The sequence below is a fragment of the Lepidochelys kempii genome, chromosome 1, assembly GCF_965140285.1.
Source record: "Lepidochelys kempii isolate rLepKem1 chromosome 1, rLepKem1.hap1, whole genome shotgun sequence".
Taxonomy (NCBI): Eukaryota; Metazoa; Chordata; order Testudines; family Cheloniidae; genus Lepidochelys; species Lepidochelys kempii.
In genome coordinates this window covers 301,575,497-301,587,724 of record NC_136380.1, presented here as the reverse complement: position 1 = coordinate 301,587,724, position 12,228 = coordinate 301,575,497, and the positions used below count along the sequence as shown (strand labels likewise).

Sequence of the window (12,228 nt, the reverse complement as noted above, 5' to 3'; positions counted from 1 at the left end):
AGCATAATGTAAATGTATAATCTTAGGAACAAAGAATGTAGGTTATACCTAAGGATGGAAGACTCTATCCTGGAAAGCAGCAAATTTGAAAAAGATTTGGGGGTTGTGGTGGATAATCAGCAGAACATGAGCTTCCAGTGTGATGCAGCAGCCAAAAGTCCTAATGTGATCCTTGGATGCATAAATGGGAATCTTGAGGAGGAGTAGAGAGATTATTTTACCTTTTGTATTTGGGTCTGGTGTGACCACTGCTGAAACAGTGTCCAGTTCTGGTGCGCACAATTCAGGAAGAGAAGAGCCACGAGGGTGATTAAAGAATTATAAAACATTCCTTATAGCAATAAACTGAAGGAGCTCAACCTGTTTAGTTTAACAAAGAGGTTAAGGGCTGACTTGATTATCATCTTTAAGTAACTACATGGGGAACAAATATTTAATAATGGGCTCTTCAGTGTAGCAGAAAAAAGTATACTATGATCCAACAGCTGGAAGTTGAAGCTAGACAAATTGAGACTGGCAATACAGTGTAAATTTTTAACTGAGCGCCTATCCACAACGGCCCCTTCTGACCTGGAATCTATGAACTACAAATGAAGTCTTTGAGTGCCACAACCCACCCACCGCCCCCATCCCCCCGAGTATTTGTGTGAAGTTTTCCTTCCATTCTGGTGACACACTCTCTCTCATGAAAATAATTTGGGGAAATGTAGGAGGAAGAATGGGAAGGAAATAAAGAGGAGCACTTCTGTAAAAGTGAGCTGCGCTGGAAGAGGTCCTTGAGTAGAGGATGTTGCTTTGACTGGAGTTGGGAAAATATTGAATAGTTTGGTTTGTTGCTTCATGCTCTTTTGTGTTCTTTCTATGAACGTATGAACAATCAAATTTTATTAGCAAAAATTTTCATATGGGAGTTAGTATGATAGGGCCAAGAATTTGGGCTACAATGACGTCAAGAATAGTAGTACCTTTGTCTTGTTCGTTATTTCCGTTACGTCATTCACTACATACTCACCAGCCTATGTACTGAATGAAGCAGAGAGTCTGTGGCAATCATAATATGTGATTATATTATTAATGACCATATTGCACTGCATACAGACAAGAGGGTAGAGTTAAAATATTACTACAGGCTTTATCAAGTCCCTAAGCTCTCCAGGTAAAATTCACCCATGTGCAGAGGGCCAGCCCAAAATCTGTAGAATACTTTAGTCTCTTACCTTCAAAACAGAATTTAAGTGGGAATTAAGTGATGTCTAGCTATGTCCATAACAGTAGTGGAATAGAAAGTAGGTATTAAATAATTTTGACAAGTAGACCACTTCTCTGGGCTTTCATTTTGAAATACTTTATTAAAACGTGTTCTTGTATAGTATTCTATAAAAGTATTATTGAAACAGAGCAGGGGAGCTGCTTAAAGCATTTAACTTATTTCCTAAGAGAATTCTTAATAGCATGAAAACATCTCTGTTGTTATCTCAAATATGTTTTGATAAGTACAACCTTATAGCTTCAAGGAAGTTTAGCTGTGTCACATTTATAAAACATTATAAGTCATGGGTAGAATTGCAAAATGCCACAGTGTTTTACATCTTGCAGAATTTGGGGCTGTATTCCTTAAAAGGTATATATATTTACCAACCCAAGACATTTTTTGGATCTGTTAAATTATCTGATTCATTAACTGAATTTTGGAAACTAATCTTTAATCAGGCCAGTTTCTGATTATGTGTGTCTCTGAGTCCATTTTCAAAGAAGTGGGTTCTTACCTTGTCAGCTGAACTGCAGAAGGAACTTCCACTGAAAAAATAGTTCTCCTGGCGTCATTCTTTTAGTTGCCCACAAAGCTATTTTAAAGTGGGATTGTTGGGGTTTGCAATTTGTAAAATAAATAATTAGTGCTGATCATTACTTCCTACTTGCTTCCAAGCTAAAACCTGCCTAGAGTTATGTATCCATTTTCAGTGTATCTCTTGTCACATCGTAGGTAGCTGGAAATGTGGATTAAAATTAGATGAAAAATGCATTGTGGCTTGATGAATCAATAGTTATTGAAATACAAATTGAAGTTAATTGCCCAATTCACTTTTTTGGTCAAGAGATAGAATCTGAGCATAAAAGAACCTTTAATTTATATATTTATAGACTATTTTCCAGGACACTGTAGTATCTCAGAACATCACAAACAGTAACTATCCTCATAACATCCCTGTAAAATAGAGATGTATGATTGTCCCCACTTTACCTATTGGAAACTGAGGTCACAAAAGAAATTAAGTTACTTGTCCAAGGTCGCAGAGGAAAGTCTGTGTAAAAGCCAGGAATACTCTTCAGATCTCCTTAGCCTTAACCAGATCCAGTGCATTGACTAGAATAAACAACCTTTCTCCCCAAAATAAAATTATTGATCTAAGACCAGAAGTAAGCATGAATACAGTCTTTACCATCATGCTCTATTACACCTCTAGTAGAGTTAACATTGTATTGAAATGTATAGCATACATGTCTGATAGGGTCTGAACATTTTAGGTTTGTTTTATACCAGCTACATGTAAACCTGAAAAATGACATTCTAGGTCATTTGTGCCCAACTTTTGCACACAGGACAACTTGCTAGAAGCCTAAGGACTGCAGATAATTTCATAGAATCATAGAGATATAGGGCTGGAAGAGACCTTGAGAGGTCATCTAGTCCAGCTTCCAGGGCTGAGGCAATTTAAAGCTACCTAGACCATCCCTGACAGGTGTTTGTCCAACCTATATTTAAAAACCTCCAGTATCCGGGATTCCACAACCTCCCTTCAAAGCCTGTTCCTGGGGTGAACTGCCCTTATACAGTGGAACTCTGTTTATCTAATCTAATTGGGACTAGGGCCAGATCAGATAATGGAAAATTCAGATATTCAGGAGACTGGGGAAAGATCTTTCCCATCTCCAGCTGTCAGCCCTGGGCGGCAGGGCTCAGGCCATCTGGGGCTGACAGCTCAAGCCCCACATGGCCAGTTCATTTAATATGGAGGCTCAGATAAACTGGGTTGTACTGTAGTTAGAAAGTTTTTCCTAATATATAACCTAAATCTCCCTTACTGCAGATTAAGCCAATTATTGCTTGTCCTACTTCCAGTGCACATGGACAACAATTGATCACAATCCTCTTTGTAACAGTCTGTAACGTATTTGAAAACTGTTTGCCCCTTCCTCCCCCACAATCCATTTTCTTTTCTCAGTACTAAACATGCTTAGTTTTTTAAATCTGTCCTCATCAGTCAGGTTTTCAAAACTTTTTATCATTTTGATTGCTCTTCTCTAGACTCTTTGCAGTATTTTTTTTAGCAAAGTCTGATGCCCAAAACTGGACACACTTCTCCAGCTCAGGTCTCACCAGTGCCAAATAGTGTGGGACAACTACCTCCTCTTCAGTTTTGATTCTGTCCCTATAGTCCCTATTAACATGACTTCACATTTTTTCCTATGGTATGTCAAACCTATCTTCTCCATTACTTCTTTTACTTGGTTTGTACATTTTTGTAGTCCGTTGGCTTCTTCATTGATAAGAGTGATGACGTCAGCAAAGTCTAGATCCGTTAGCCAGGAACTGTTCCATTTTAGGCCGTATGTATCACTGTCACATTGTTTTAATCCATAGTTGATGACTAGCATAAACAAAAAAGGAGACAGGACAGACCCCTGTCTTGATGCTGAATGGCTGCTCCCTCCTTCACCTCAAACCCCTCGTCCGCAGCCCTAACCCAGAGCCCGCACCCCCAGCTGGAACCCCCACCCCCTATCCTCCTACCACAGCCCAGTGAAAGTGAGTGAGGGTGGGGGAGAGCGAGCCAGCAAGGGAAGGGGAATATAGTGGGTGGGGGCAGGGCCTCAGGGAAGGGGTGGGGCTAGGGTGTTTGGTTTTGTGCAATTAGAAAGTTGGCAAGCTTATGTGTGGTACTGGGCAGGTTGGAATTGTGAAAGATGTTGAAAATTGATGTTAAATTCCATGAATGAAATGTAACAGTTTTTTGTATTCAGGATCTTGGGTTTGTGTTCTTCTCCAAAATTGACACATCTAGTAACATGGTGCTTCCTAGTCTCATTCTGGGGCACTGGTTCAGTACTGACTTGCAGCAAAGAGTGACCCTTCTTGAACCCCATGTACCACTTTCTGCAGCACTTGGGCTTCCCCTGAAGGACTGCCCAACTCAATCCTGTTTAGCTTATGAAATTTGAGGAGATCATAACCCAAGATCACATGACTGCAGGAGTCTAAATGCTAAATCTGCAGCCAGCGCAGAGCTGTCTGGTTATTTTTGCTAAATAAGATGGTGCAAACATTGCACTGCACATAGGAAATTTGTCTTAAAATACCTTCATATTTAAGTACAACATATGATCACCTGAATTTTACTGGAGTGAAAATGTGATGCTTCAAAGAGTTCATACTAATGATTATGGAAAAGGTTGATTACCTGCTTAGTCATTCAGTAACGTACATGTCTTTTGTTTCTTGCTGTGTTAAGTATTTGCAAAAAGAAAACGTGTTTATTAAAGAAGGACCTAATACTGGAAACACTAGCACATGTGTTCTCATGTGGTAGGCATACTGAAGTCAATGGTACTACTCACAAGCAGTAAAATTCTGCATGCATTTAGCTCCGTTTGAAGGATCAGGCCACAAGGTAATAAATAACAGGAATTTCTTAACAAAAATGTTTTATGTTTATTTATTTGTTTTGACCTGTGTGTATATATATATATGTACACTGCTAATTGTTGTTGCATCTGTCTTTTAGAACCATCGGGTACAAAAACAAGTATGTGAAAATTCCTCATGGCCATATATGGGTGGAAGGTGATCACCACGGGCACAGCTTTGACAGTAATGCTTTTGGCCCGGTAAGTCACATTCACTATGTATCATTTTATGTTTGCAGTTGGAGAGCAAATCATATCTGATGCGTTACTCAGATAAGTATTCATTTCCAGTATTAGCAGTCATGATTTTAGAGAGAATCCATGTGCCTTGAAATGTTTCTTCTAATCAAGATGGAGGGACAGATCTTGCTCCATTCTCTTTGCACTACCTAAGTGGCACAAATAACAGAGATTGTCTTTAACTCCCCTGCAAGAAGCAGAGGGAAGAACTGAGGGGCGAGGAAGCAGTTTTGAGGGATGGGGGCAGCTGACAGATGGTCCCTTAGGATCTGTTGCCAGCTGATGCAACTTCAAGTTTTTCCCTCCCAGTAGTTCTCTCCTGATTTGGAGCCAGTGGGCTATAACGATACTCAGCAAATGTTAACTGATAAATCAATATGTTGAAGAAAGTATGAAGTAATGGGCACTTTGTCTGTCTAATCAATTCTCAATGTAAGAGGGAAAAAACTCACCCTAAATGGCGAGTGTCTCCAGTTGCATACAAGTATTTACAAAACAAAAGCTAAAAACTCAGATTTAGAGTGCTAAAATGACATGACCTGGATACACCTGGTCTCTATGGAAAGACGGGATGTCCTTTTCAGGGTTTCAGTTTTCTGGCTTTTTTTTTTTAATTGCTCACTTTGTCTGACATACAGAAATTTAGGCTCATCTTCTCTGCATTCTGCCCTGGAGATATTAATCATTTTTCTCATGTTATACATGCAGTTTTGTTTACCTCTTTACTTAGAAATGATTCTATTCTAAAATGATAAAACGACTGGTTGTCATGGGAAATTCATGCCAGATTCTGTGACCCTTACTCAAATTCTGTTAGCACTTTACATCTGAAGTAGGGCCATTTAATTTAATTAGACTATCGTGGAGTAGATACTGCTCAATTTAAGTGAGGGTGGCAGAGTTTGGCCTCTGATAATCTACCTCCAATAACGTGACATGAAGAGGAAAGCGTGAGAGTATCTAAGATTCAAAGACCTCCTACCTGGCTGGACCAGTGGGATGCTATTGCCCTAATCTCTTTCACCTCCCTTGTAGTTTGTCTCACTATCTGCTTCAAGGGCCACATCACTAATGATTTTTTTTTTATTCTCCCTTTCTGCTCTGTCAGTTTTTTGACAGTAAATTTTAGAGTTCCCCTTTTTTTTCTTTTTTTTCTTCTTCTGGCCACTAGACTTTTTTTTTTCCCACTTGACCCATGCATATCTCTCCCTCTCTGTATTGTTACTGGTTGTCTTTTTATCCACAGTCTCTCTCACAATCCCATCAATACCCACAATCCCATCCTCACCATTTTCCTGTTACTTCTTGTATTTTGTCATGGTAACCTCACCAGTGTAAAACTACTCTGAAATATTTAGGCCTTCTGTTCACTAGGAAAAAGGTGTGTTTTTAACTTGCATTAGCTAACACATGTTAAACAACATGTGATAAAATCCTAGTGAAGACAAGGCAGTTAGTAGTTTTCACAGGAGTTGGTAGGTCAAGGTACATCCTAGTCTCCCCCATTGTGCTAATGCATGTGAAAACTATAAACTACCTTTTCTCTGCGATTTACCTCATGTTTGTTACCATGAGATAAGTTCCCACCTCTTTTCTGAGTGAATAGGCACTGTCAGAGAACTATTGTGATAACTTTTGACAATGCAAGCTTTCTAGCATTCCACACAGTTGACTTTGGGAAATATGTATAGAACCATTTAAAAGGTTTGTATTGGTTGAGTTAAATTTTGAGTAAGTATCAAATGTAAATAGATATTTTTCTTCAGATTTAAATTATAGCAGCAGTTGAAAATATAAAGGAAAAGGTGACAAGCGCGCTCTTGTGGGAAGAAACTAGCTATGAGGATTGACTAAAAATCATAAATATGTACATCTGCAGAAAAAGATAAAATGCAGACTTAGGGATTCTTTAGCTCCTATTGACTAATGTTTCGCCTACACGTGTTTTGGTTTGTGGAGGCAGACTTACATATGTTATGAACAGATTGGCATATCACAATGTCCATTCCTCTGCCTGACCAATTCTTGTAGGATACTGAATATATTAGGATTGTACTCTCAAGGCATTCAGAGGCATATTCTTCTTCTTTTTAATATCTTTTCTTTCATAAGAATAGAACAGTCAGTCAGAATGAAAAGACTGCACAATGGCAAGAAAGGAACCCAATGTCCTTGCTTTGTTGTAATAGAGGTCACTCTAGAGAGTAGTTTGAATGTTATCTGTGCCACAACTCCAATTTGGAGGAACCAATGCATTTTCCTGGGTTAAAAGGGCCCAGTACAAAAAATTATCTTTAATGTAGATTACATTTTAGGGCTATTAACTTTGATGGTATTCCTTTAATTACAATAAAAAAAAAGCTTATATACTATAGATAAAGTCAGATATAGTTATGTTTTGTGGATAAGCATAATGAATTACATGGGCATATATGTAAATTATGGAATTGAGAACAGATAGAAATCATTTTTTCACTTGTAGAATAATGTGTAATGGCTTAATGGACTAGGTGATAAGACAAACATATTGGGATCATTCAAGGGCTAATTTATATGTCATCTTTGGGGGTTATGAATCCTAAAATGTGAACGACCTTTGACAGATGATGATAATCATTATATAGTTCCTAAAACATTTTATCCATTGTATCCTTTAGCCTTTTTGTATCTATCTGATTTTAGTAGGACCAAGATGAGAATTTCAAGGCATGTATAGACAATTTTCTCAAGTTTCAGAGTAGCAGCCGTGTTAGTCTGTATCCGCAAAAAGAAAAGGAGTACTTGTGGCACCTTAGAGACTAACAAATTTATTTGAGCATAAGAGTGAGCTGTAGCTCACGAAAGCTTATGCTCAAATAAATGTGTTAGTCTCTAAGGTGCCACAAGTCCTCCTTTTCTTTTTTTCTCAAGTTTATACATTAAAATACTTTTTTTTTAACTGTAGTGAAAATATATTGCAGAAAAAGTCAAGGGACCCTCAAAATGGCTTTATAGTTCCTCTCTGTCTAGTAGGTTTTTTTTTCTGACTTCAATTTAAGCATTAATTTAATTCAAACACCACTACATCTATAAACTGTGCTGAATTAGTAACACAGATAACTGTATAGTATAGCTGGACGACTACTGATTTAAATGTTAATGTAATCCAGCATGCAAGGAAGTTATTTAAGTAATGCAGTTGTTGAATTTTGTCCTTTAAAAAACTGCTTTGTGCAGCACAGACAAAAAGGTACTGCATTGTTGTTACTTTGATATTGCCTGGTTCAATCTGAGGTCTTCTCTACACTGCCCCACAGTTTGGACTATAGGAGAATGAATAGCAGTGCACACCAAAGTGCTGAGCTGTAACACTCCACATAGGACTCTGAAGGTGTGAACTAAAGTTTCTTGTTTGTGGAGCATAATAATAAAGCAACCTAGGAACCTTTAAGTTTGTGCCTGCAATCCACACAGGGGAATTCCAGCACAGCTCTTTGGTATGCACTGCTATTCACAACTCCACAGTCTGAACTGTGGGGCAGTATAGACATAGCATAAGTTTTGCAAGTCATGTCTGCCATTTATATTGGCTGAAATAAGCTATTTTAAATGCCAGGCAATAACCACGAAAAGAACTCGGTGATCCTTGCCGCCTTTGTTTTGTTTTTTAATTTAAGGGATGAAAAAATTACATCTAGAATGATTTTAGTTCAGTTAGCTGGACTGGGTTAGTGATATATCTTCAGTGAACCAGTTCTGTTTTCAAGCTTTTATGAGGGTAAAGCCAAACATTTATTATATCACCTTATTCTGGTTTAATTGGAATATTACAGAGACCTAAGAATGCAGTGTTGGATGATATATGGTTTTGCTTTTAAGAGACTGCTTTATGTTTTTAATTCCAGTAAAGCTATTATTCAGTTGTGAGTTCATCTAAGAAATGTTTCTTGGGAAAGAATTGTGGCAGTAGTACTACACAGTAGTAATAACAAATTCTTTCAAATTAAATACCAGGATTCATTTTGTAAATGTACTACTTCTATAGCTACTACTTTACTTTTCAGAATGTTTCCCAGTTTAGGATTTGAAAGTGCTTTACACAATTAATGCCTGATAGAATGCCCATTGAAGTCAAATGGTACTTGTTCAATTGACTTTCATAATGAGCCTGCACATAGCTGGCATCACAGAGACTTGGTGGGATGATACACATGACTTGAATATTGGTATAGAATGGTACAGCTTGCTCAGGAAGGACAGGCAGGGAAAAAAGGAAGGAAGTGTTGCCTTGCATATTAAAAATGTATACGCTTAGACTGAGGTTGAGATGGAAATAGGAGACAGACTGTTGAAAGTCTCTGGGAAAGGATAAAAGGGGTAAAAAAACATGGGTGATTGTCATGGTAGGGGTGTATTACAGACCACCTAACAAGGAAAGAAGAGGTGGATGAGGCTTTTTTTTAAACAACTAACAAAATAATCCAAAGCACAGGACTTGGTGGTGATGGAGGACTTCAACCTACTCAGACATCTGTTGGGAAAATAGCACGGCACAGATTGTCCAACAAGTTCTTGGAATATATTGGAGAAAAAAAATATTTTGGAAGGTGGAGGAAGCTACTAGGGGAGAGGCTGTTTTAGATTTGATTTTGACAAATAGGGAGGAACTGGTTGAGAATTCGAAAGTGGAAGGTTGCTTGCGTGAAAGTGATCATGAAATAATCAAGTTCATGATTCTAAGGAATGGTAGGAGGGAGAACAGCAAAATAAAGACAGTGGATTTCAAGAAGGCAGACTTTAGCAAACTCAGGGCATTGGTAGAGAAGATCCCATGGGAAGCAAGTCTACGGGGAAAAACAATTGAAGACGGTAGTTTTTCAAAGAGACGTTAAGGGCACAAGGGCAAACTATCCCACTGCGTAGGAAAGAGAGGAAGTATGGCAAAAGACCACGCTAGCTTAGCCAGGAGATCTTCAATGATCTAAAAATCAAAAGAGTCCTATAAAAAGTGAAAACTAGGTCAAATTACAAAGGATGAATATAAACAAATAACCCTAGGATGTAGGGATAAAATCAGAAAGGCCAAGGCACAAAACGAGATCAAACTAGCTAGAGACATAAAGGGTAAGAAGAAAACATTCTACATACATTAGAAGCAAGAGGAAAACCAAGAATAGGGTAGGCCCGTTACTCAATAAGGGTGGGGGGATAATAACAAAAAATGTGGAAATGGCAGAGGTGACTTCTTTGTTTCGGTTTTCACCAAGAAGGTTGGTGGTGATTGGATGTCTAACATAGTGAATGTCAGGAAAAATGAGGTAGGATCGGAGGCTAAAATAGGAAAAAGAACAAGTTAAAAATTAGACAAGTTAGATGTCTTCAAGTCACCAGGGCCTGATGAAATGCATCCTAGAATACTCAAAGAGCTGTCTGGGGAGATATCTGAGCCATTACAGATTATCTTTGAAAAGTTATGGAAGACCCCATGAAGAGAGAGATTCCAGAAGACTGGAAAAGAGCAAATATAGTGCCAAACTATAAAAAGGGAAATAAGGACAACATGGGGAATTACAGACCAGTCAGCTTAAGTTCTGTGCCAGGAAAAATAATGGGGCAAATAATTAAGCAATCAGATTGCAAACATCTAGAAGATAATAAGATGAGAAGTAATAGTCAGCATGGATTTGTCAAGAACAAATCATGCCAAACCAATAGCTTTCTTTGACAGGGTAACAAGCCTTGTGGATAGGGAGGAAGCAGTAGATGTGGTATACCTTGATTTTAGTAAAGCTTTTGATAGTGTCTCACATGACCTTCTCATAAACAAACCAGGGAAATACAACCTAGATGGAGCTACTATAAGAATAGTGCAAAACTGGTTGGAAAACTGTTCCAGAGAGTAGTTATCAGTGGTTCACAGTCATGCTGGAAGAGCATAATGAGTGGGGTCACACAGAGATCAGTTCTGGGTCCAGTTCTTTTCAATATCGTCATCAATCATTTAGATAATGGTATAGAGAGTACACTTATAAAAGTTGCGGATGATACCAACCTGGGGGGGGGGAATTTGCAGGTGCTTTTGAGGATAGGATTAAAGTTCAAAATGTTCTGGACAAACTGGAGAAATGGTGTGAAGTAAATAGGATGAAATTCAATACGGACAGATGCAAAGTACTCCACTTAGGAAGGAACAATCAATTGCACACATCAAAATTGGAAATGACTGCCTAGGAAGGAGTACTGTGGAAAGTGATTTGGGGGTCATAGTGGACCATAAGATAAATATGAGTCAACAGTGTAACACTGCTGCAAAAAAAGTGAACATCCTTCTGGGATGTATTAGCAGGATTGTGTAAGCAAGGCATGAGAAGTAATTCTTCTGTCTAGTCTGTGCTATTTAGGCCTCATCTGGAGTACTGTATCCAGTTCTGGGTGCCACATTTCAGGAAAGATGTGGACAAATTGGAGAAAATCCAGAGAAGAGCAACAAAAATGATTAAAGGTCTAGAAAACATGACCTATGAGGGAAGATTGAAAAAATTGGGTTTGTTTAGTCTGGAGAAGAGAAGGCTGAGAGGGGACATAACAGTTTTCAGGTACATAAAAGGTTGTTACGTGGAGGAGGGAGAAAAATTTGTTCTTCTTAACCTCTGAGGATAGGACAAGAAGCAATGGACTTATATTGCAACAAAGGAGGTTTAGGTTAGACATTAGGAAAAACTTCCTAACTGTCAGGGTGGTTAAACACTGGAATAAGGGGAGGTTGTGGAATCTTCATCATTGGAGATTTTTAAGAGCAGGTTAGACAAACACCTGTCAGGAATGGTCTAGATAATACTTAGTCCTACCATGAGTGCAGGGGACTGGACTAGATGATCTCTCGAGGTCCCTTCCAATCCTATGATTCTGTACAAAAGCCCAATGGGAGACTTTCTATTGACTTTTATCGACTTTCCATTGACTTTATCAGTACTCAGGATATAGTTTGAAATGCTCTTTAATTTAATAAATCATTCTCCAGAATCTGCAGCATTATATCCTCTTCTACATGGATCCTAAAGTGATCCTGTTTGAGTAGAAATAGAACTTTTCTATGGCTTCACACTACGATTTTTTGACCTATGCTGGTGTTCCTAGCAAGATATACTTGTACTTAATTTAGAAACTCATTGAACGTACATTTTGGGGATTATTTTTGTTTTCTGGGCATGAAGAGTATCTATAGCTCCATCACTACTAACTCAAATGCAGTTTTCAGTTTTGGTGACTGCAGCACTATAAAGAATTATTTTTGACCAGATTTTATTTTCAGATAGGAGAAAT

General features: G+C 38.3%; 1 protein-coding gene across 4 annotated transcripts in view; it reads left to right on the top strand.

Moving 5' to 3' along the window:
* Window positions 1-12,228, top strand: part of IMMP2L (inner mitochondrial membrane peptidase subunit 2) — an 846,530-nt gene that overhangs the window by 698,480 nt on the left and 135,822 nt on the right. For all 4 annotated transcript variants that reach the window (XM_078851137.1, XM_078851138.1, XM_078851139.1 and 1 more), the window contains exon 5: window positions 4,785-4,887. In XM_078851137.1, the coding sequence (XP_078707263.1) occupies window positions 4,785-4,887 (103 nt within the window). The remainder of the gene's footprint in view (window positions 1-4,784; window positions 4,888-12,228) is intronic.